A 25,319-nucleotide genomic window follows, 5' to 3' on the forward strand; every position below is an offset into this window, starting at 1 on the left:
AACATTTTTGGAGACGCAGTTCTCAGCAGAGTTTAACCTTTTTTTGTTCCTGGAAATGTGTGTTAAAAGACCCTAAAATATTGCAGTTGAAGTAAATTTGTTGTTAAGCTGTTGTTGAACTATGGGGCATGGTCTGGGGCATGTGAAATATTATAAGCTTGTTTTGGGCTGGCATGTAAGCTGCCCAGGAGAGAGGAGAAAGACTACAGAGTGGATCACTGGCTCACTGGCTGTTGCAGGACCTGGGGCGGGCATATACGCGCCAAACAAACAGCTGTTTTTGCCATTTTGTCAACATTTAATAATGGATTTTGTTTTGTATTAAATGTGTCACTAAAATGGATCAAGTGGACATTTTAAAACTTAAATGACATACCAGGTGATTCACTTTGACTTACTGTAAGTAAGGTCAAGTAAAGAGTTACAGGGATGAAAGTCAGTATACAAATAAAAGGAGAACAAGCTGCAAGTTTAAAATGTATTTATTTTATTTCAATAAATGTTTTTTTTTCTACAGTAATACTGCCATTGCAAAAGTTCCAGAAATGTGCTGGTAAAGAGAGATGTTTTCATTCAAAGACAAGCTGCTATGCCATGAAAAGAATGTGAAACGTGCAGATTTTCAGTTGTAGCCTTCAGACAACAATGTCGTTTGATGTAAGAAGTTAAAAAAAAAAAAAAGAAACAGAAATGGAATTTCATCCTGGAGTAAAAAATTCAAGTTTTCGTAGCAGTAACAGAGCTTCCAAAATAAAAATAAAAATAATTCTAGTGTATACAATAAATTATCAAAATGAGAATAATATCTGACTACACAATTGATAAAACACAGAAATGTTACACTCAGTGACCAGTTTAATAACACTAATGGTTATTTTTGATTTTCATCATCGCTTCAGAGGGCTAAAAGTCACAATAAATATAAACTATGTCAAACTATGGGCAGAAAGGCATGATACTGTATGAAGGCAGCTAAATGTTTAACGTGTGATCACATGGTTTCTAATACCTTTAATTTATTAATCTCTGAGGCTGATTTAACAGAACCTGTGAAGTCGATGCATCAATATGACTGTCACTGTCAGCCAAATTCAGTCAAATGTGCTGCTAAGCTACCGCTCGTTGCCTTTCTCTGTGAACTTTACGCCGTCACAGTGGGTGGTTTCACCCACAGAAACTGCTTTTGTGTATCTCACAATTCATCTTTTCAAACATGAGGGAAGCAGTCGCTGAAGCAACACTGGGGCCGCCACACAAAGCGGCTTCTTTTTGAGAATTCTAATCTCTTTGTGTCGATCTGCCTGCTTGTGATCCAGAGCCAAGTGACGTAGAGTACCGAAAGAGGGAACAATCTAGTAAACCAGTCGCTGAGTGTAAGATCGTCAGGTTACATCACGATGCTGAAGTTCTCACTTAGAAAATCGTTAAAAAAAAAAAAAAGATCCTGGTATGCCGGGAGTGTGTGGCCCTCTAAGCAGTCTGGACTCCTTTGTATCCCTGCTGCTTCTGCTGACGTGGGAATTTGTTTTTCTTGTACCTGTAAAACAACACAGAACAGGCAAATCATAGATTCATCATCCATCCTTAAAAATCCTTAGGGTGAGCTGAAGTGGTGGCCTGCGGTTTTACAAGTTTCTGCATGAAACGGGACGTTTGAAGGCCGACTTTACGTCATGAGGGGGCTCCATTTGTCATTAAAGCAAGCTACACCTGCAGGTTTTACAGGATGAGAGGAAGTGTCTGAGTCACCCTCGTCATCCATGAGCACACTGTGTTTGGCTGACGTAGCGAAAAAAGAAAATGCTTCGTCAGAAAAAGGAGAGTTTCAAATACTGACTGAATTTTTGAGTGAAGCTATCCTTTAAAGTCACATTAAAAGTTATTAATATTACAAACACACACACACACACACACACACACACACACACACACACACACACACTCACACACTGTTGTCAGTCTAAAAGCCTTACCATTTGCAGCAGAAGTACAGAGCTCCGGACAGGCCTATAATCAGCAGACTCACACAGAAAATGGCCACAATTATCTGCTCCTCTCCCATTGGCTGAACGACGAGCTCCGGGTTGCTACACCTGGGGCCGTAGTAGCCCCTCTCACACCTGCAGCGCAAAGAGACGCGTCATTCGTGACCACACAGGATGACGACAAGCAGCAGACACTGACACACACACACACACACATGGACACACAGGCTCATACTTGCAGTGGTGTTCATTGATGTCCACCAGCAGCATGCACTGTCCGTTGTTGAAGCAGTACTGGTCAAACGAGCTGTCGCAGTTCTGCGTCGACCGCTTCACCACATGAGGGCGCGCTTCTCCCTGACCTGAAGCGCCGAAAAGAAGGCAGCTGTTAGAAAAAACCTTTTCACAGGAAAACCTGGCAGCATTTTTTTGCCGAGTGGATCTCTGTTGAGGGATCAGTCCACCTTTGTTCAACTTCCAGACTCATTAAGCCGGCGAAAAAAGCAACCTGATGCCGTGACTGTGCTGTTCCATTCTCTTGTAGTACTATACGTCCACTCACTTTAAATTGCTGTTCATTAAAAAAAAAAGTTTGGATCTGTTCCATTTGGCTTTGAGTTGCAATCATTACGTTATTACATCTGCAGCTATTTCAGCAAACATTTAATCAACATTTTTCAGGGAAAGCTGACAAACATCTGATGGTTCCAGGTTCACAAATGTAACAGTTTGATGGTTGATGTGAGTTGTAGTTCAAATTTTCATGAACTTGTATTCCTATAGATTGTGCCTCTACTTGCACTTCGTAAATTTGTTTTGTGAAAATAAAATAAATGGCTGAGCTGTAATTGTTGACTTCCAGCTTCAAGGGTGTCTAACTAACTGTCTTGACTAATCTTTTTATCTGCGAATTGTCAGTTAATTGTGAATTGTGGGCAGAAGTTTGGTAATTTAACTTTTTCAGTCGATTGGCTTATCAAAGAATCACCATCTTGTCGTTTCAGAGACAGATCCCTGCACATTCATCACACCTGATAAATAAAGCGATTTTGCTATCTTGGAAAAATGAATGAAATCACAGCAGCTGTCGGGGTGAATACCTGCAGAGAGCGAGGCGCTTGATGAGATGCTCTTGGTGAGAACGTACGGCCACAGCAGCATGACACCTGTCGAACAGAGAACACGTGTCTCATTAGTTCCAGTGGATTTAAGATTAGGGAGGTTTCTCATGGACACTGATTTTGACCCACATCGTAAGTCGCCTTATAGTGAAGCTGTGAGCCCCTGTCACAGGTTTAGTTGAGAGAGCGTTAACTATCTTTTCTTTAAATCGTTTTAGGGGCCATTTAGGGCCCCAAATTCGTATCTTACAAGTGCTTTCCCACATGAACACTAGCCTAGTTTCATTTGTCACCACAGATAACATGTCATATGATAAGGTACTTTTTTATTTTACTTTACAGATTAAGAATGAGGATTTACACGTTTACAGAGCAGCTGAAACACGACATATGACCTGAGTGATGGGACCGGTCTGTGTTTGATGTGTGTGTTTAGCTAAGGCAGCAACACATTAAGGAAAACGTCCAAAAACCATACAAAATAAATGAATGAATAACATTTTTTGGCACAGAGACGTCAGATTGGCTTCCAGGTTCTTTGTGTAAACTACCCGGAGCAGGACGTGATGCGGTGCGGCTCGTGTTGCCCAGCCCAACATGCCTGTACCAGCCTGCACGGCTTCATAATACAGAACGCCCACATTCCTGCAGGCGGGACAGAAAAACACATGAACTCGGATGCAAGATGTGTCTGGTTACAACCGGCTATGAATCGAGTTATACTCGCTGTAAAACCATCGCTCTCTCTCTCTGGTGTCTGTTCCGTTGTTATGGCTGCAGAGGTATTTTCCCTCAGTGTTTGCTGTGAGAGGACTCAGCCCGGTTGTTGGGTGTTTCTGACGTGGGCTGATTGGCGTAAAGTGCACTTCCAGGATCCAGATACTCATCACACATCATTAGGGGTAATTTGGACGGGAGTCACACCTGTATTTTTCCAACAGTTTGCAAAATCATACGTAAAATAATTGGGACTCTTTGACTGGCAACATTCTGCTGCACCGACGTTTGGTGCCTCAGGTAAAGGCGAGTAGGCTGACTTTATATCACCCACATGATGGAGAGCAATATTAGAGGACAGGTCATCAGTGGCTCAACTCCTATAGTGGCAGATAAGTGGTGATAAAAATAAAATGAACAAAGAGAAGGAATAATGCAGAAAATGCAGGATTGTTACAAAAGGAGGCATTATGGGATCTCCACACTGTAAAATCTGACAGTGTGAGTTTACTTTGAAACCGATTACTTCAAGGTTTTTAGCTCGCACAACCTCCAACAGTTCAGCGGTCTAACTTTACCTGGCAAGTCTGAGGTGATCAGTTTCTTATGCAGACTCTAATGAATGTTGCATCATCATGATATGACTATTTTTTCGGCGAAAAAAGTTTTTGTGTTGCAAAACTGTTGGTTCCCACTAAAAATGAATTTGTGTTGCAAAACTGTTGGTTCCCACTAAAAATGAATCACATCTCAATATCCTCTTTGGACCATATCATGCAGCCTGAGTTCTACTCCTCTGCATGTTCTTTTTACTCTGTTAGTTATCTCACTGTGAGTCACTGTCAGTCCTTACAAATGGGTCTCGTCTAGACCCACCCAGACATCTTCTGATGAGCTGTGGGCAGCTGATTTCACAAAAAATCCAAATATTAGAGAAAAGTCCATCATGTGAGGCACATTTTGAAAGCAGGGACTCATTTTTCACACTGGTTGTGCTGATGTGCCTAACGGTTCGACCAATAATACATTGCATTTTAATTTCTTAACACAATGTGTAAATCAAACAGGGAAAAACATGCTTTTATTCACATGCAACAAGAAAACTTTGATAACCTCCCTTGTTTTTGGGGTGCATGTGTGACCAGTGAAGTTGCACCCTGGAGCCCTTATAGCAGATAAGGTCCCACTAATAATCTCACAACCCCTCAGATTTATGTCATGACCCATTCGGAGCTACTACATAAAAGCATTCTAAACCCGATGCAGCTCAGCCAGTTCCAACAGTAAAACGCTGCTTTAGCATGTCTCATATTTCTCCAGAACAAGTGCTTTTTTTCACTTTTGTTTAAAAAAAGTATTATAAATGATATAATTTATTGGTAATCGAGTATTTTGACATGACGGTATTGGCAGGTAAAGTATCTGAGTACCTCTTCCATCAGTTTATAAAAGCTAGAATATATTGTTACCTTCTTATGTTTGTTTTCTGGCTTTTTTATTGGTAAAAATTAACCTGAACAAGGTGCAAATGACAGATTTAGTCAGACCACATGTGCGTTCAGATAATCAAGCTTCCATTTGTGGTTCAGTTGCCAGCATCCCTCCGGCTCCGCGCTCAGAATGTGCGTCAACTCATTAAAACAGGCATGAGGGAAGGTTGTTCACCGAAATCTTCCACTTGGTTTCTGACATAAACTCAGACCTGATGAAACAGGCCTTTCACCTGGGGATAAAGGTCCATTTTACTGACTTAACAAGTACTAACAGAGGAAATCAGATTCTTCATGAGAAAAAATTTGCATCTGATCCAAGTGAGTCTGAAACTACCGTTGCAACACTCCTGTCTCCCCAGCTGAGGTACTTTCATGTTTCCAGTCCAGATAAAGATGTATTGATGTATTAAAGGGGCCTTAAAGGTGCATGATGTAGTTTTGGGGAAGACATTTGATTTTCATTGACTTAAACAAACTGTATTTGTGTATGTGACTGAATCATCAAACTGCCCTTAAAGAGCAACACAATTTCATATTGTTTCACTTTGTTTATATGTGGCGGACCCTGCCACCTTTCCAGCATCAAACAGTGTCCTGGGGACCTAATTTTCCTCTGAGAACAGCTTGTGTTATTCAGTAACATTTCTTTTCTATATTTCTGAGTTTGCATGTTTACCTCATTATTATTGTAAATATTGTAAATAATGTAAATTCTGGGTTTGAATTTCTTCTCTAAACTTACATAATGCCCCTTTAATATTGAGTCCTGCGTGCATGATTGTACATACAGAGAAATATTATCTGAACTGCACTTAAAATCTCAAAAGTAAAAGTACTCACAGCACATGTTAAGAATTAGTAATGTTAAGAATTTGTATGGGTTGAGGTCATTTTAACCTATATATAAACTGTCATGTAGGTCTCTTGACCTTCAAAGTAACTAATTACTTCTGTGAATGAAAAGTACAGCATTTCCCTCTGAAACATATCACATGTGAGCACAAAATAGCATGATGGGTATACTCAAAGAAAGCACATATTGCCAGCATCATTCTACTGCATAATGTTCACTTGTTCCAACACAGGTCAAGCTGCAGGAAAAAAAAGTAATTATCCGTAATTGAGTGTTCAATTAAAGTAAATATATTTAGATATTTTTACTCAAGCGAAAGTAGCAGTGCCATGACCTGAGAAAAGTAGATCATCACATTCAAAATGTCAGTTAAGTGCCAAAATGTACCATCGGCTACATGTGCTTTAAGTAGAAGTAAAAATACTCATTTTGCAGATGAAAAGATGTGTTACATCATCACCCATTGTTTGATCGAGCCGTTAATCCATCGCTGGAGCGTTCATGTGATGAAGTTTGTAAAGGTGGATTTTAAGGTGCTTTAATTAGCGTGAAACAAACGTAGCGTCACACAAACGTAGAAGTGTGGAAAACACACACTATTTCCCTCTGAAATGAAGCATAAAGAAACTAAACTAGAAACTAAAGAAATAAAATTGGGAAAACTCGTCAGCAGTACTCTGAACTGCGCTCAGGTTAACGCGTAAATGTACTCAGTTACTTATCCGGCGCTCTCCGGTGTTCCTTGTGTCTGTGGTGCTGATCTCAGCCCACAGCAGAACCACGTCAGAACTCATTAACACGATACGTTACAAAGTGTGAGCCTGTCAGGCGTTAGAGAAGATCTACTGACCCATCAGTGAGAGCAGCGCTGAAGGTTTGCAGGTCGGATCCATCTCAGAGCCGCTGGCAGGAGGCGCAGGTACCGTCTGAGGACAGGAGCTGGTCTGGAGACGCTTCTGACTTATTGTCAAAATAACTATTAGGTAGAGGAGGGCAGGCGATGCGTTTCCTGACGGAGACAAACCTGAAAACCAATGGGCTCAAACCTGCGATCTGGGTGTGGTGACTGCACTCCTGTAATTCAACAATTTCACACATCTAAGGTCCAAATAAAAAGACGGACCCTGAAGGCACCACTTAAAAAAAGAAAAAAAAAGAAGAAAAAAAAACAAGAGGAGGATGTCTCACGCATCCTTCTCTTGTTGGACTTCTACAAAGTCAGATGGGAGACTGGCCTTTACTCAGAGTTTGTACTATTAAAGAAAGACAGTGATGGATGAGGAGTCCAGGTCCTTTACATGATGTTTAAACGCATTTAAAATGTGAAAAATACTCTATTACAAGTAAAAGTCCATCATTAAAATCAGAATTCAGTAAAGGCACATAAGTGTTGGCAGCAAAAGTCTCAAGAGTGAAAGTGGTTATCATGGAGGAATATCATTCTGTTCATTTATATTGATATATATTGATTGATTATTGATTTATATTGATTATGTTTATGTACAATACAAATATTATACTACTCAAATAATATAAAGATGAGCATTGACTTGAATAAGTTGTTTTTCATTAACATTCATGTATTATTTACTTATAATATAGTCCTTTCTGTCCACATTGGCGTGACTCTGTTGCCCGTTCATAGATAAGCTCTCTGTGATAATGATTACGTGTGTGTGTGTGTGTGTGTGTGTGTGTGTGTGTGTGTGTGTGTGTGTGTGTGTGTGTGAGTGAGTGTGCATTTGTGTTCATCCATCTTTTACCACAGAAATACAGCTACACAGCTATATATTTTTTATATATATTTATTACAAAAAAATTAAATAATTGGCACACTTTGAATAAGTTAATTGATAGATTACAATAAATAGTCACATTTGGTCCGGTTACGTTTCTAATTCTGTTCAACGTGACACACTTTGTTTGTCCAGTGAACGGAGAATGTTGGCTTTAATGATGAAGGAGATGATGGTGGTGGTGATGATGATGATGATGATGATGATGATGATGATGATGATGATGGAAAGCCAGTTGTAGGGGTCACACTGACGACTCAGACGGTGCCGACTTGATTAGTGGTGCTGATTTTTTACACCTGGAAGAGAGAAAAAAATAATCTGGATTAGACGCTGTGGGTTCTCATTCTTGAGATTTTTTGAGCAAAATGCCAAAAATGTAATTGTGTAACTGACTGTAAATATGCCAAAAGCTCCTTTTTTACATTTTAAATGTAAACTTTAACACCTGTAAACCTCAAGAGTGAGGAGAAAACACCTGAATAATGAGTCATTTTGCTTGAGATGCTTGGTATGATGATGTCCCAGATAAATGTGCCATGATTTGATGGGAGCCAGTGATGTAAGAACTTCCTTAAATGTTCATAGGAATGTTCATCTCAGATCTTACAAAGCTTTAACCCTCCCGTATTTACATGACATACTCCCATTCCGTCATACAAGTACACCATTGTGTGGAGAGAGCCCGCAGATACTCACCTCTTGCAGGCGCAGCAGTAGATGATGACGGCCAGGACAGAGATGAGCATGGCCACCCCACAACTGATGGCAATCAGCTGCTCCGACTCAGGCAGAGTGTGAGTGAGATCGCTGACGAACATGCAGCGGTGTCCGGTGTATGAGGACGTGCAGCTGCGAGGGAAGAGAGGGAAATATGTGAGTGCATTCCGATGGTGAACACGAACCAACATGTGCATGTAGACATGAAGCAGGCACAGTGAGCCTAGAGGCCAGAATGTGTGTGTGTGACAGAGAAATAATGCTTCTTACATGCAAGAAGGTTTGTCACTATCTTGGGGGAACATGCACGTTCCACCGTTCTCACACCAGTTCGCATGTTCGCTTCCGCAGGGCTTGTGTGAGCGCAGGACCAGAGGTTCCTCCATGCTGCCTGCAGAGAGAACAAGAGAGAGAGGAGCTGCAGTGATCACATTTCAACATGGAAGTATGGAGGTTAGGTTGTGCCATCGACTAATCAACTGACCAATTGATAGATGAAGTGATAGTGAAGTGATAATCAGTAAACAAATAATTTTACAAGGGTGCAAAAATGATGTCTACATGATAAAACAACCAATTATTCCTTGTGTGATAGATAAATTAATAATTGATTTTTGAGAGGCACATCTGGACCCTCATAGGTTTCTGTGGAGACTCAGATCAATCTTTAAGCCTCTGTGCAAAAGTGTATAATCCATCCAACTCAACTGTCAGTTAAATCAGTGATGATGCACTTCAGTAAAACAGGTCAACGTCTTTGAGCTGAGACAAAACTCTGCACTCACTGTTGTTGGGCTGTGTGGTCGGAGCGGTGCCTGACAGAGTTGGGGCCGCCGTGGTCTGCAGCTCGTCGCTCAGCGTCGCAGACTGTCCTGGAGGAGTCAGGAGGAGGAGCAGCACTGCCACTGCTGAGAGGAGGGCTGGAAATGACAACAAAAAAAAAATGAATTTACTGTCCAAAATATTTTAGTTGGCTGGCCTTTGTGCCGCAAGAATCTTACTCTGTATTACTTATCTACAAATGCTGTGATTGTGATTTTTTTTACACTCTAAAACCTGCATTGATGTGAGTAAAATAATGCCTGCAAGTTGGTGTAACACCACCAAAACAACACGTTTAAACTGTTACCGTATTCAAGGACTATTAACGCACCTTCAGCCATAGTTTAACAACAAGAACTGACAGCACAGAGTGAACTAAACTTACCATTCTCCAGGTGTGTCTGTCTTTGTGTAAACATCTCGTCTCCTGTTGCTGTGACGTCTGATGTTCTCAGCTCGGTGCTCAGTGCAACTGAGTGTATTCAGCTCTTTGCTCGGCTTATATATACCGTCTCCCGACTGGTGAGAGGATTTTACCAGCCAATCAATAAACCGCAGATTTCTTTTCTCTTTTTTTTTTCTTTTTTAAATGAGAAGCATTTAACTCTAAAAAATCCATTTGCATCATTTCCTTTTTTTTTTCTTTTTGTGCGGACTCTCTCTGCATGCACAGGCAGAGTCATCAGGTTTGATGATGACACCTGGTGACCACGTGATTACCCAGGAGCCTTAGAAGTGTGATTTTTTTTTTCTTTGGAAGCCTCTGAACCCACGTAAGCCCACGGCAGATTGATAGCTTCACTCAAATACCTGCTTTGCGGTTTTAAGAGCGTTGCTTCATTGCCGAACACAGATGTTGTGAAAGTCTTAAGTTTCTTCAGTGGGGTTTTAACAGAAGAATTTCTTTTTTTCTCTGCTGCCTTCAGCTTTACATAACAAGTAAGGACAGGATGAATATACAAGAATGATGGAGGCATGCGTGACAGAAGCTGTGAGGATGAAAGTGAAGCATTGTTCAATGGACGGCACCTAAAGAAAGGTCAAAGAAATGCTTCCCAGTGGCCAAAGCTGTATCTCAGTACAACATGCCTGAAAGAGAGCTGTATTATCTTCATTAACGGCTAATAAATCATTACACAAATGCTTTATAAACGAGTTGTAATTCATTAATAAGAATAACTTTTGAATTGCCAGGTTGTGGAAAAATCATTGACACTTCTTAAGCTACCTCGACTCCACCGTTCCCTTTAAATGTTCATTATCTTAACAGATAGTCAAAGTCTGTGCTTAAATTGTGAATAAATTCCTTTTTCAAGTGATACATGCGACAAATGAGTGCAGATCTGTGTAAAATGAATGTAGTTTCCAGGTAACTAATCTGAGCAATGGACCCACGTTAGTATTAACTGACCACAGGCTGAGTTGCTAAACATGTGAGACAATCTAGCCAGTGATCAAACTGTCCATTGGGGGAATCTCTCCGGGGGATTAAAAAGCTAGCTAACAGGACAGATCAAGTTAAGGACTTTCTACAATCAGGCAATGCAAACATTTTTCAATTCCTGTAACTACATGAAGCATTACTGTATTTATTTACCATTACTAAAAGGCATCAACAACAGCTTCTCTCTTGTAGGTATGTCAACTGGGATTCACCCTCCATTTATGTTTTTCATTTAGTGATTTTGATATCCAGTGTCAGTGATGCTTTTTACAGGAATATTGTGTGACACACGAAATTCTTCTGGCAGCAAAATCACTTTCTCTGGAAGAAGGATGAGATGAAGAAATTGTATTTGTTACCCAGCAGCAGTTCTCCTGGCTGATATTGCACAGCGCGCTTGGCAGGTCAGGTGGGGGTGAAGCCAGTGTGGGGTCAGGTTGTGCCTGGTGGTGGTGAGGCATCCATTGGGGTCAGCTGGAAATGGAATGGAAAAACTACTGGAAATATATTGATGGAGGTGTATAGTGGCTGAGTTTTTATGTAAAAAGGAGACAACCATAGATAAAAATAGTCACAGTCTGTGTTTTGCAATCAGCAGCATGCTGTGTTGCGCTGTGGCAAAGTCTCCTTTAATACCACCAGTCTAAGCTGTAAGGCCCGTACTACTTGAACTACAATGTCTATGGTTTAATTTCAGCCAAGAAAAATTACTGCATGTCTCGTTCTCTGCATTGTCATCTGTCCAATAAAAGCAAATGTCAAAAACGCATCTAGAAAAAAATAACAACTGAGAAAAGTTCGTATCGGCACAGCATTGTTATTTTTTTATTTATACTCATTTTCCAGTGAATCTGGATGTTCAAATATGAACCAAAACAACTTCAGTAGAAAAAATATTAATCTAAATTCTTAAAAAGTGAACTCTGAAATAAATAACTTAAATAAATAAATGAACAAATTCACAATATGAACAAAGTACATATCAAGTAAGTTTCCCAGCAGGTATGAAGTCTTGAGCTTGTGGAATTTTAAATAAAAGTGTGTGAGAAGTTTGGCAAACTGTGTGTGTGCGTGTGTGTGTGTGTGTGTGTGTGTGTGTGTGTGTGTGTGTGTGTGTGTGTGTGTGTGTGTGTGAACTGAGGTATGTATGCATATGATATTTTAACTTTATATCATTCAATAAACTGAGCTGCTTTTATTGGTTGTGTTTAATGCATCAGTGCATTTCTAGCAGCAGTCACAGTGTTCTTCATCAGCATGGCGACTGTCATCGGGCCCACGCCTCCGGGAACAGGTGTGATGAAACCTGCCTTCTGCTTCACTCCTGAAAAGCAAACAATTGATGCAAAGTTACCGGAGCTTGACCGAGACCAGTTTTGCGTAAACCTCCCTTTCTGAAAAACATGACAAGATACGTTTTGGATTATTTACCCTCGAAGTCCACGTCACCGATAAGCCGCAGTTTCCCCGTTTTCGGGTCCTGGATGCGGTTTATGCCCACGTCAATGACAGCCGCGCCCTCTTTCACCATATCTGCTGTGATGAGCCCAGGAACACCTGCGCACAGAGACCAAGGACAAGTAAACCATCATCGTGGTGAAACTATGGGACATCATGGCTGGACTCATCTGTATGGGGGCCCATTCTCTGTGCGATCTGAACATCACGTGGCCTTAGGTTTTGTAGTAATTTGGGAATGTTTTCCGATGGCATTCCCAGCCATGCCTAGTCGAACCACGATGTGCCAATTTGCAATTCCAATACCTGCTTTACCACGCCAAGTTGAGTCGCATGGACCCGCACTGGAGTAGGGCCAACACACGCCCGCCACACCGACCAAGCCTCAATTCATGTCAGTGCAGAACACCTGAGAGAAATGTGTTTTTCTAAAAAGGTTTCTGTGAGTTCAGTTCCCAGTAATCTTGTTGCTTCTTACTGAATCTTTGGGGTTTGCCTGCATCGCTGTACATACTTTCAGATATCTGCTGCGTTTTACGGTTTCATCGTGTTCATTTCAGCAGTTTGAGAGTCAAGTTACGGTTCAGTTGCTGGTTAAAACCCAACATTTTCTGATTCTTCTGATTTATGAAAAAAAAAAGCTTTTAATAACCAATTTTTTGATCGCAGCCCCGCTGTTATGGAAATGCAAATCCCTGCCTCAAAACTAAAAGAAAAGCCCAAAAAAAGGAAGAAAGAAAGACAACTGTTTCAGCACGGTTTGGTTGGTTGGTTGTTTAAAATGCATCTGCACCCACTATTACATTCCTATCCTAACCACCATGCCAGTGTAAATAACCCGTATCAAGACAGAGTTGAAGTTCTGCAGGTTCCATTAAGCACGCTCTCTTCTCTTCTGCAGCGATGCTTGTCATCACTTGTCACACATTGTGATAGCAGAATAGGATGATGCCTCAGCTGACTGTCAACAAGGAACAAAAATAATTAAGCCATCTGTGTTTCTGTTGATAACCATTCCATTTGAAGATGTCTATTTGAACTCCTGAGACTACAATTATAGCTACTCAATAATGGGAACAAGTCTGAGTCAAATAACAATTAAAAACCGGATTTAACTTCAGAATATACCAACGCTCATTTATAGCACACAGACATCAGAGGAGCTCAGTGACAGGCTGACCCCAAACTACACCCCGAGGCTAATGTATGTATGTAGTCATGCTGCAATTACAACAATTAAATTCCCATCATACTCCTAATTTCAACTTTAACTACATTACACTCAAATGTGGACTGCTGGGGTTTATTTAATCATATAGCACAGCGCAGACATGCTTCCTTTCAGTCAAAACTAGCAGTTAGAGGAAAAGAAACTGATGGTGTCCTTCCCAGAGAGCCACTCTTAGTCATCAGGAACAATCCCATTCATTATCAAGGAAATACAACATGGCAGGCATATCTGGTTTCTTAAGAGATGCCTTACCAGCACTGATTGATTGTTGCACATTCCAGCTGCCACAGATCACTATTGTTCTTCACAAAAGCTTAAATCCGTGAAACAGAAACTTCCGTGTTGACTATTTAGATTCATACGACATCACTTCAAGTAATGGCAGGAAAGGACTTTCACAACCTCTCCTCCTGGTTGCATTACCAGGCCAGGGAATTCCCTCTACGGTAGTTCCAACATGGCGAAATCACATCCGACACCAGTTTAAACACCATAAAAAGTGGAATCACTTCCCCTACAAATAAAAATGTGTTTAATTAAAAGGAATAATGCATAAAAAAATGACTTGAGTGTTTGCACACATTATAAATCATTGTGTTAAACAACAGAAGCTCATTCAGTTATTTGAAATGGGAATGAAAACAAACAAATGAAAACACAACTACTCAGATTGTTATAAATGACATCCAACATCCATTGGTTTCAGGTTCACAGTTGTGAGGCCTTCCTGCTTTCCTCTAGCGAACTGAGTATCTTTGACTTCTTGACAGTTGGTTAGGCAAAACAAGACATTTGAAGGCATCAGCTTGAATGTAAATGACATAGTGATGGAGATGTTTCACTACTATCTGACATTTTATAGAGTAAACAATTAACTGAGAAAAGAATTGGCAGATCAATCAATACTCAGAATGATGAGAACGTTGCGGCTGACTCAATGTGTTGTGAACTGGGAGTGAAATCACCTGCAGCTGCAATAATGATGTCTGCCAGGCTGGTGAGCTCCTTCAGCTGCTCCTTCGGTGTACATCTGTGGGCAATAGTCACCGTGGCATCACCTGAGAGGAAACAGTGAATTCACCTAAATCACAACCAATAAAAATTCTCACCCACTTCGAGATGGTTTTCCTTGCCAATGTTTTGAAATAACCATCTCTGAGAGTTCTGCCACATTCAGCATGGGTGAATCCAATTTCACATCTGGTGCTTAAAACAGTGAACCCATCTTTAATAAAAGCTCAACACAAACATGTTGTTACTCAGAAAAATTAACAGACAAAACTCTGAAAGCTGGCTTTTGAAACTTAAGTGGTCACTGTCCTTTTAGAAAACGTACAACTATCCTGACTGACAAGGACATTTCCTTCAGGGTTTCTGAGGCGTTCCTTGTCTAGAACAAACCTCATCCATTGACAGAAAAATGTACATTATTACATTATATTACATGTGGTATTAATCTTAAGGGTGAAACAAAAATGCCTCCTGTTAATTAAGTATGGATCATCACCCATGTACTTGAAATAAATCCATTTTGTCAACATTTTCAAAACTTGACAATCTCCAGTTTATAAAATCACAGCCATTTTTTAATTCTCAGCTACTATACAGCCATTTAAATAAAAAAAATACTGAATTTAAAGAGGCTCTGTGGAATTTCTTCATCAGGCTGGATGAGGGTTGCTGGTTCATGTTTGCCTTCATTTCTAAACTACTATTTGCTACTGTTGTTCTCTGTTAGCCGTGAGGCTATGAGACGAGCCACTCAACAACGATCTGATCTAACTAACTCAAACAAATTATCCACAGTGCAGGCAGCCGAAGACCCGTTGAGGAATCTCTACATCTACATCATAATTTTGCATCTTAATGATTTACTAAACTGCATAATTTGATCTGTTGATTTTCACAAGAGTGACCAAGAAAGTTGATCTGATCTAATATTGACCCTGCTACTACCACCTTTAACTGCATGTTTGTTTTATTTGAGTTATCTGTCTGACACAGATGAGGACATGACAGTAATTTATGTACATTCACTCTGCAGGAAATAGCATCAAAAACTAAAGTGTAGGAGCTTTTACAAGCCTGTAAAAAACTGTTCGGGGTATTTAATTTCTTGGTGCTGCGAGCAGTACAAACAAAATTCCTTTCACATCCACTGAATTGAGTAGGCAGCACAAAGTTCAGAGGAAAATATCTCAAATACCTCTGCATGCCCCAGTAGCACTATGGTTAAACAGGAATTAAACCAAAAAACGTGTGTGTTTGTATAATGTGTGTATTTAATATAAAACGTATTACACAACAGTGATAGATTATCTACTGCACTACGTGGCAGGTGCCGGTGGGTTAACGAGACTTACGTAGTGAGTAAGTACACAATTGAGGAAAGCACAATTATGAAAGTTATCCTAATCTTATCTAAGATGAGTACGGCTATCCTGCATAGTCATAACCGTGAGCAGGAGGACGAGGTGGGAAGAAAACGAGGGCTTCAAGGAAAATAAGAATGAAAGGGAAGGAGAGGCAAGTTACGGCACATCACACCTCCATGTCACATACCTAATGGGGAGTGTGTGTGTGTGTGTGTGTGTGTGTGGGATGGTGAGGGGGGAGAGAACTGACCTAAAAAATGAAACATTAAAATCTCACAAAATTGGATATGAACATCTTTTTTCTTTTAAATATTTTGGAAGTTAGCAAAGTGTGTTTGTTATATTGTTGTATTTGTTATTATATGTTAACACTTATAAGAGGTGGCTTGTTTCCAGCTTTATAATCTTTGTAACTTTGTCTCTGTGTGTGGGTTCGTGCAAACTCAGTTTCTATCCCACACAGTTTCGTCTTCAGAAAACACTACTGTCTTAACAGCATGAGGATTGAAATCTCGATATGGGGCTTTGTTAAAAATCCAAGTTCAACAAGTTTTAAGACTTTGACATGAGTTCACTTGTTGGGTTACCAGCTTAAGTGTGAGTAAGACATGACTGTCAGATATTATCAGGTTGAACTGGTTTTGTAAATGGTAAATAGATCAAATCTAGTAGTAGCTTCAAAGGGACCCTGTGTACACTGTGTGCACAAGCTTATAAGCTTTAACACTGCCAGTTGGAGGTTTTAAAACTAAATGAAATGTTTTTTTTCTTTTCTTTCTTTTTTTTTTTTTTTTTTTTGCTTACGACTATAACTTTTAAAGCATTTTGAGAAGAGATATAGCACAAAAAGTAAGGAAATTTGTGTTTGGTAGATTATATCTTTGTTGTAACAATGCTTCTTGGCAATGAATCTTATAACGTTAGGAAGCCTGTTTATTTCCCTTGTAAATGGTGCCACATTTGTAAGGACCATACATTTGTCGGATGAGCAGCAGAGATGAGTATGTGGGTTGCGCCCATGAAAAATTTGCCAAATCTGCCAGTGTCAAACAGCTTATTCTGCAGTTGCTACTGACCCTTGTTTTCAGTTTCTGGTACCCCCAGGTGCTGTCAACCAGGTGCTTGATGCAATCTCAAAAACAGAGAGATATTGAGATGAGATTCTGCAACAATTTAAAAGGGAAACAAACAGGCTTTCCAACGGTATAAGATTTATTGCCATGATGCACTGTTACAACAAAGAAATATTTACCAAAAATCTACGAAACACAAATTCCCTTACTTGTTGTGCTATGTTTATTTAACACACAGAATAAGAGTATTTTCCAATATGTCATCAAAATGAGCAGTCTTCTCAGTTAGGACAACCTCATACAGCCAACAGTTAGAAACCTTTTGTAGCTTCTATAGAGCCATTAATACAGTGGTGGTTATTGGACATCATTGTATCTTGAGTGAAACTGTGTCGCATACAGCTGCTGTTGAGTTGTTGACACCATTGTGCTGATCTGACCTGTCGTACAGCTATACCTTTGACAGGTAAAACATATTGTGTTGCTTCATATTTCCAAATTCCATTCTATGCCTTTCCAAATCCCCTCCCTTCTTCCTACACCCTTATAAGGACAGTCAATCCGTCTGCCAACAGTGCACAAGTCTTGCCAAAAGTCTTGCCCAGTTCAGCCCTTTCCCTCACACTCCCTGTTTTTTTTCCTCTTTGATCTCTTCCAGCAGGACGTGCATCAGCATTTATTGTTTCATTAAATAAGGTGGGAGTCAATGAAGCATTCATTTGTGGGTCACGTCCTGACCAAGGTTGCAAGTATCAAAATCTTCCAGGGAGAGTCAAGGTGGTGCAACATCAATGATATACAAAGAGCAGCACTCTGATCATTTGATGCTGACTCGCCTGCACACACACAGACAGAGACACACACACACACACACACACACACACACACACACACACACACACACACACACACACACACACGCTTACCACCGGGGCGTTCATGGTTGCGATCGGTGTGCAGCAGCATTGCGATGGGCATTCCAACATTTTTGGAGCGACCGGCGACCAGCACATTCTTTCCCACAGTCTCAATACCTGCACAAACACATTTTTCGATGAAAAATACTTGTGATATGTTTTGCTTGTTTGACTGTGCTGATCAGCTGAGAATAAGGAGAACTTGTGCCTCCAAGGAGAAAATTGTTAGTTAACCACAAAATACTGAAAATTAACAAAAAAATTCAAGTGAGCCTGAGGCTGTGTTTCACTTTTGACTGATCACAAAGGCATGTCGAGGGAGGTGATTCTGCCAGCTACACCACAGCCCGGCACCGCCGTGTCGGGCCAGCAACATTTACCACATCTATTGTCAGTTGACACATCAGTCATTACAGCGTATTATATTGGGAGGACAGGTTTGTACACCGCAGGGCCATATCTCAGTTTGCTGATGAAGTATGCAATAAATATATCAATTTTATCCAGTCCGGTTGACAGTCAGTAATCAGTCATTGTAACCTAAACTGAAAATAGTGATCATCTATGTGTGTTTTATTCATTTATATAAACCTTTGGTGAGTTCTTCACGTTTTGCATGAATTCCCAGTGTTACAATAGTGTTATAGTGTTACAATAGTGTTAATAGTGTTTCACAACCAACATACTCATTCAATTTAAAACCCCTACCCCTAAAACCCCCTATCCCCTATCACAATCATTAACACTGCATCCAATACACACTTGAACATTTTCATAGAGCCTTCCCACACTATATGAATCTTTATCTCCACTTCCTGGAGGTCGTGACAAATGCATTTAAACTTGAACTGACAGACTGTGTAGGAACTTTTTCCCTCTGCGGTCACGACTCTCAGCGTCCTCAACTGCTCGTACCAAATCATCAGTTTGATTGACAGTTTAGCTCTGCTCTACACGACCAACAGCACCCTCTGCCTGATTTGTAAAGCAACAAATGAGTTACGTCCCAAAGCAGCCAGTTTACTCATAATGTGAATTTTGGTTTGTTTTGGGTTTTTTTTTAACCACTGCCTGGTCATTAAAGAATAATCTGCCTTATTTTCAAATTACTGTCACACAACTGGGATGTTTTCTTTACTTGTATTCCCCACATTCAGAGTATAAAATCTATGAGAATCAGATATTTTATAACTGTAATGTGTATACGTTGTGATTTTGTTGGTCTGCTCCGTACACACAGCATCTACTGCATGCCCTGTTAGATGGAATCCCTCCTCTGTAGCTTTAGGTTTATAGGTTTCCTCCATATTTTTCCCCTATTCAAAAGGGGCGGACTTTTTCCTTACACAAATTGAGGGTCTAAGGATGGAGGGGGCCGTTCAGGTACAGATTGTAAAGCCTACTGAGGAGACGTAATTGAGATTTTGGGCTATCCAACTAAACCTCATTTGACTGTGTTGGTGTTAATGATTATTAGGCGCCATCTGCTGGGTCAGACATGAACAGAAAGCACAAGTTACAGGTTAGAGTTCCAGTGTCCCCCTCAGGATAAATCAATGAGCTGAAAAGGTTTTTCTTATGGTTTACCCGCTCTTTTGATGATCTCCCACACAGCTGCAGGAGTCGCAGGCACCATGGATCTCTGGTCCAGACACAGCTTGCCGATGTTCACAATATGGAAGCCGTCCACATCCTTCTCTGGAGCGATGGCATTACATACTGCTCGCTCGTTGATGTGCTCTACAGAGGTGAAGGAGAATGGCAGATACTCTGCTGATATTACATATAGAAATGTGCACATAATATCTAATCATATAACACAAACCAGCCAATTGTTGACCACCACATCACAGAGTATGTTGATGTTTTGAATATTGCCAGTCATGTAAGGAACGAAAACTGCAAAAAGAGCGACATGAATGCGATCAGTGTATACTGAACTGTACAGACCAGCTCATTTGTTTAACTTTCATGTCAGTGATGGAAACTCGCGTGCAGCTGTGACGCCTGTGTTTACCGGGAAGTGGCAGCTGCACTAACAGGCCGCTGACCCTCCAGTCGCGGTTCATTTTGTCAATCAGCTCCAACAGCTCCTCTTGGGAGACCGAGCTCGGCCGCACCACTGTGTCACTGGAGATACCTGGAGAGCACATACACATCCCAAACACTCCATGTTCAAACTGCTGCCATGTGCATGTTTGATTACATCTTTAACATAACATCAAACATGTTTATCCCTGCGTATGCATGCGTAAAATGTGGAATGCATTAGGGAGAATGATGGTCATTGATCTGCATGATACACATTATGCACACAGTGTTAGGAGTGCACGCAAAGCTCATGTCTGACCCAGGATGCTGGCTGCCCGGGTCTTGTTCTTCACGTAGGTCCGACTGGCTGGGTCATCCCCCACTAAGACCACTCCCAGGTGGGGTCTCATGTTGCCCTGAGCGACCAGCTCCTCCACATCGCGCTGGATTTCTCTGTGAAGCTGACGGGTCAACTCTGTCCCCGAAATCACCACAGCTGCGTGTCTGGAAGGGGTAATCATAAAGGCGCGAATAAGTGCACATGCACAGCTCACACATCACGGATTACAAAAAACCAACCAACACATCTGACATATTATTTCATATAAAGCTTGGACAGGTAGTCGACAAGTTGACTGCTTGATAGAAACGTAATCAGCAACAATTTTAAAGTAAAATAAAAAATAAAGTTCAGTCCTTATAAAGTCCAGATGTCATCTGGACAATATCATAGACAAGATGCGCAACGGGTCACAAACGGGTTATACCTTCATTTTTAGTAACTCTAAGCATTACTTTTCTCAGTAGACTATACCTCGAGTCACATGTCTGCTATAATGAAGTCAAACAGTGGTTTTGTGAGTAGACCAGTGGACAGCTTCTGAGAACCTGGCGCATACATTACCCACAATGCATCCTGAGTGAAATCACTGGAGGCAGTTTATCAGATTACAAGCCGCTTCCAGACCCACAGAGGGGCTTCATACTACTTTTCCTCACATATGCAGCACTGCTCCACAAGACATGTAACCTTTAACACACCTGGTTGTGTAAAATGGGTGTTGTTACCCTTTAAAAGGCTTTAACGACCGCGGGGTGAGGGCTAGCTAACCGTCCGACACTGTGCTCAGGAACGTTGAGCTAACGTTACAACCGGCGAACCTGCGGCTCGTTATGCAACACAAAGCCGTTTGTCGACAGCATGGTCGGGCTAACCGGACCTGTGAATGACCCCCCCGGGCTACAGGGACGTCCAGTAACGCGTCCCCTCTCCACCATGAACGGTGAGCCCTGCTGTCAATCACCATCCTCCGACACGTGACGGCACACACGCCCTCACCGGCGGATGGAGCGTCGCTCGTCCCCTCCGCAAAAGTAACACCGGACATTAACAGAGAGGAGAGCGCCGCGGCGGTGTCTCCCGACACGGAGCCGTTTACCTCGTCGCCGTCTGGTGCAGGTGTCTCCTCTGACTCTCGCATTTTCTGTGCGTCCGCAGTTTGGCCCGGCAGCAGTGATGGTGTAACGTTAGCGGGCTACAAATCCTGAAGGAGGAGCGTAGCGGTGAAACAGAGGCCGCCATGTTTGTATGCGTGTGTGTGTGCGTCGTGCGTGTGTGCGTGCGCGCGTGAGGGGGAGAATGGGTGGGGGGGGGGGGTGCAGGCACCACAGCTGATGGATGACAGGCTGTGCTGCACATACTGAAATACCCTGGCTCATTGTGATGGAGAGGGGACATGCATCATTGTGTGATCTGAATGAAACAAGAATGAGTTGGTGAGTCACAGGGCTGCAGGGAGCTCACGACAAGGAGCACACAGAATCAGAATTACTTTTAACGCTAAGTAAGTTTACACATAGGATGGGTTTTCTGTGGTCTGCAGGCGCAAAACACCAAACAATACTAAAACAGACATGATGAAAATAGATATAAACAGTATGACCACCCAGATCCACTCGCAGTTAAAGGTATCAGGTGATGTGGCACACTGAAGCTGCATTAACCCTCATGCAGCATTTTACGTTTTCAAACTTTTATTGTTGGGTCATTTTGACTGTATGAATGCGTACTGCATACATTTTGGCAAAGGTGTTTGGTTTTTTGTTCTTTCTCTTGAATTTCAACCTCAGTTCATTTAATATCAATCAATCAGTCAAACTTTTATTTATACAGCACCTTTCAAACTGCAATAAAACTGCAATTTCATGTTACAATGAAATGATTAATTGAAAAAATTGATTAAAAAAAAAAAAGATGAAACCTGAGCTGTAGAGCAGGTCAGCTAGTGATTGGAAGGTCGCTGATTCAAATCTCAGCTCTGGGCTGAGATGAGCTGTCCTTGAGCAAGATACTGAACCCCAAATTACTTGTGATGTGCAGCTGGCACCTTGCATCGCAGCTTCTGCCATCAGTGAGGGCCCTGCGATGAGCTGGCGACTTGTCTTGGGAGTACTGTGCCCTCGCCCAGAGACAGCTGGGATTGGCTCCAGCAAAAAACCACAAGCCCATACAAGGGATAAAGAGGATGGATGTATAAAGCACCTTTAAAAACAGAGTGCTTTGACAGTCAAGCAACATTATTGCAGACAAGAACAAGGAAGCCTCATCTGAGGTAGGTTAAAACAAGAACAGAAAATGTAATAACACAAAAAGACAGATATATAATAAATTGATGAAATATGATACTGATATATCACTGATGTTAAGGGACATTCAGACAACATATTATTTCATGTTTCTTTTTCACACCAGCATATTGAAGAATAAATCAAAGTTTGGCCACATAAATATTTCACTTGAAGGCCAAGATGAGAAGCAGTGAGTGTGACTGCTATATCCTGATTTACCACAAGGTGGCAGCAAATATTTGTTGCATTAAGGTCAGTTTAAAAATGCTTGTATTTAATGAGGAAAATCAGGATCAGGTGTCTGCTCAGAATATCATGTACAAATCACGTTAAGAGCATCTAGAGCAAATTGCTCAACAGAACAAACAGACAGTAAAATGACCTGGATTTATGGCCCAAAGTGTGCTGGTTTGATTGACTAAAAGAGTAGTGAACAACATGTCGAATCATTAATGCCTGTCTCCTGCAAATTACATTTATATGCCATGAATAGAGAGGTTCCTTCAGATGGTTAGACAGGTCCATAGAAAGAGCATGACCTTGATACTTGGCCATTTCATATCCAGTCTGGTGCTTAAACACCTTTTCAATATTTTATCAAGACCACAATCTTTTCCCCATCCTGAGATAAGTTTTAGTTCTCTCAACAGAAGCATGAAAAACAGAAACATTGACAATATATCAGCATGTAATATGTTCAGTGTGAAATTGCTCACGTTATGTTGATAAGAATTAAACATGATGGGTAAAAAACTTGGGCAGAAGGTCAGAGGTCTCTTGTGAAATTTAGGTTTTCGGTGTAAACTTTCACAATGTGTTCACCTGTGGGACTACGTGGTCTCGCGACTTATACATCAAAGTGTAAAGCTTCACGTGTGAAATACTGATGTTGCCCTGTGTCTCTCCAGCGATGGCATGTCAGTGTTGTGTGTTCGTTTCGTTGTGCTGCAGTTCACACAGCTCGTGAGCCAGCGAAAATCCAACGTCGAGCCAGTTATCTTCACGATCACCTTTGTAAGCAACATATATGCACGGCAACTGACGCCATGGTAACGGTGTTAGTGAAGACGAGACGGTCTTAGTATGGGTTATGTAATTGGATTCCAGCATATGGGTGTAAAAAAAAAAAAAGTCAGAGTGGAGTAAAGTTAGGACAATTTGTACAGAAAGGCACTAAAGGTTCAGAGAGAGTGAAGAAGACCACTTTGCTGGCAAAAACAAAAATACAGTCTTCGCGTGTGCCGCTTGGAATGTGAAACACCACTACATTCATATTATTGGATTCTGAATCATAAAGCCTATGACACATTTAGGGTAAAGGTTTGTTTGAGGGGTGGGAGTGTATTCAGAAAATGTGGTAAACACCCCTCCCAGCCAGGCCTGCCTTAACACGAGGCTCACAGAGAATGCACGCTTTATCCTGTGTGACAAAAGCAAAGCTGCAGTTTACCCTAATGAATGGCTTTTACATACGACGTCTGTTTGCCAATGTATAGGCTCTTTTCCTAACTCGGAAAGCATTGAGAAACAAAACCATTCAGCTGAAGATGATACATGCCGGGAAAAGATAGAACAATGTATGTGTGACTTGTCACAGAGAACATGGTTACATCAACAACAAGCATATTTCAAATTGTCTGATCCAGTGATTGTTTATTGTAACAGAACAGACAGTAAAACAAATTGTGCAGGTGCCAAACAAAGCTCAACTCCGTCTGAGAACACTCCTGGAAAGCGAGAACAAAGAGGATCCATTTCCTGTAACTGTGATGAAGCTGTGATATTTGTGGCGTGTCTGTTAAAGAGCAGACAGAACATCTGAAGCACCGTAAAGCATTCGGTTCCGATCGGGGTCGCTACACGTGAGAGATGAAAATGAACTCTTACTCTTTTATAATAACCTTGGCTCATCTTCAGAATAAAAAAGAAGGGACGTCAGACGCAGTGAGATCCAGCGTCTTGACATCTTCGTCCAAAAGTCGATCCAGCCTGTCATCGCCATAAACCAATCCCCCTAAAATCCTTATTCAATTGCTCTGGTCTCAGGGCAAGTTTAAACCAGTTCTTGGATCAGGTTTATGAACATGTGGTCTAATATAGTTGCGTCATACAACTTTGTGCTCATGCGTCAGGCGTATGATATTGTAGCTGCCTCATTGCTTTGAAGAAGACATCTCTTTCTTTACAATTTTCCAACATGTCCGCTGGGTAGTGAAGGTGTTTTAGCTTTTAGAGATAACTCAGGGTTCGATTAATGAATGAAAGAATAGAAGCAATTCCTGCTCTCCTATAATAAATGTCTATAATAATAAAAGTCTAGCCTGTAACTGATAACCATATAAAATAATACAGATTAATATGCACACAAGCTACAAGAGATGTGATGGAAAAGGTGCAAAAAGCTTTCAGGTTGGGCCTGATATGGCAATGACTACGTTAGTCTGTTAAAAAAGAGAAAAATGTAATGTAATGTAATCATGTATTGATTATTGTAATGGTGTAATACACGAGGGCTGCCTATGGGACAGGATTTTGTTCCAAACTTTATTTCAGATGATATTTTTGTACAACCTGAAAAACTAATAAAAGATACTTTAAACACAAAGAAATAAGAGTTCAGATGTCAAAAGCACAAATAAAATTAGGAGTAGTGGG

At 41.0% G+C, this 25,319-nt stretch overlaps 3 protein-coding genes across 5 annotated transcripts; all 3 read right to left on the minus strand.

Moving 5' to 3' along the window:
- Positions 1-464: 464 nt before the first annotated feature.
- Positions 465-7,449, minus strand: LOC119020102 (proepiregulin-like). 2 transcript variants are annotated; one of them, XM_037099209.1, is made up of 5 exons: positions 7,020-7,449; positions 3,086-3,151; positions 2,221-2,347; positions 1,974-2,120; positions 465-1,537 (listed from the first exon to the last, which is right to left on the minus strand). In XM_037099209.1, the coding sequence occupies exons 1-5, from the start codon at positions 7,060-7,062 to the stop codon at positions 1,471-1,473; spliced, it is 450 nt and encodes a 149-aa protein (XP_036955104.1). In that variant the 5' UTR covers positions 7,063-7,449; the 3' UTR covers positions 465-1,470. The 2 variants fall into 2 exon arrangements, with proteins under 2 accessions (XP_036955104.1, XP_036955105.1); XM_037099210.1 differs by lacking the exon at positions 7,020-7,449 and adding an exon at positions 6,630-7,004.
- Positions 7,450-7,960: 511 nt separating this feature from the next.
- epgn (epithelial mitogen homolog (mouse)) lies at positions 7,961-10,695 on the minus strand. Its single transcript, XM_037099208.1, has 5 exons — positions 9,893-10,695; positions 9,471-9,605; positions 8,956-9,076; positions 8,665-8,817; positions 7,961-8,264 (listed from the first exon to the last, which is right to left on the minus strand). Exons 1-5 carry the CDS (start codon positions 9,924-9,926, stop codon positions 8,210-8,212), a joined length of 498 nt encoding a protein of 165 aa, XP_036955103.1. The 5' UTR covers positions 9,927-10,695; the 3' UTR covers positions 7,961-8,209.
- Positions 10,696-11,748: 1,053 nt separating this feature from the next.
- mthfd2l (methylenetetrahydrofolate dehydrogenase (NADP+ dependent) 2 like) lies at positions 11,749-21,656 on the minus strand. Of its 2 annotated transcripts, none has more exons than XM_037099206.1 (8): positions 21,476-21,656; positions 20,356-20,540; positions 20,023-20,145; positions 19,593-19,745; positions 18,015-18,122; positions 14,606-14,698; positions 12,383-12,508; positions 11,749-12,275 (listed from the first exon to the last, which is right to left on the minus strand). In XM_037099206.1, the coding sequence occupies exons 1-8, from the start codon at positions 21,616-21,618 to the stop codon at positions 12,160-12,162; spliced, it is 1,047 nt and encodes a 348-aa protein (XP_036955101.1). In that variant the 5' UTR covers positions 21,619-21,656; the 3' UTR covers positions 11,749-12,159. The 2 variants fall into 2 exon arrangements, with proteins under 2 accessions (XP_036955101.1, XP_036955102.1); XM_037099207.1 differs by lacking the exon at positions 21,476-21,656 and adding an exon at positions 20,941-21,064.
- Positions 21,657-25,319: the final 3,663 nt, after the last annotated feature.

The sequence above is a fragment of the Acanthopagrus latus genome, chromosome 5 (genome assembly GCF_904848185.1).
Source record: "Acanthopagrus latus isolate v.2019 chromosome 5, fAcaLat1.1, whole genome shotgun sequence".
NCBI classification, from domain to species: domain Eukaryota; kingdom Metazoa; phylum Chordata; class Actinopteri; order Spariformes; family Sparidae; genus Acanthopagrus; species Acanthopagrus latus.

Coding starts and splice junctions, on each gene's coding strand:
- LOC119020102 (XM_037099209.1), bottom strand. CDS start 7,062: ATGGATCCGACCTGCAAACCTTCAGCGCTGCTCTCACTGATGG. Junction 2,348..3,085: donor AAGCGCCTCGCTCTCTGCAG/GTATTCACCCCG, acceptor TCGGCGCTTCAG/GTCAGGGAGAAGCGCGCCCT. Junction 1,538..1,973: donor CTGTACTTCTGCTGCAAATG/GTAAGGCTTTTA, acceptor GTTGTTTTACAG/GTACAAGAAAAACAAATTCC.
- epgn (XM_037099208.1), bottom strand. CDS start 9,926: ATGTTTACACAAAGACAGACACACCTGGAGAATG. Junction 9,077..9,470: donor GACCACACAGCCCAACAACA/GTGAGTGCAGAG, acceptor TTCTCTCTGCAG/GCAGCATGGAGGAACCTCTG. Junction 8,265..8,664: donor TACTGCTGCGCCTGCAAGAG/GTGAGTATCTGC, acceptor TCTCTCTTCCAG/GTGTAAAAAATCAGCACCAC.
- mthfd2l (XM_037099206.1), bottom strand. CDS start 21,618: ATGGCGGCCTCTGTTTCACCGCTACGCTCCTCCTTCAGGATTTGTAGC. Junction 20,541..21,475: donor CTGCACCAGACGGCGACGAG/GTAAACGGCTCC, acceptor TACCCCTTCCAG/ACACGCAGCTGTGGTGATTT. Junction 19,746..20,022: donor AGTGCAGCTGCCACTTCCCG/GTAAACACAGGC, acceptor TCACCTCTGTAG/AGCACATCAACGAGCGAGCA.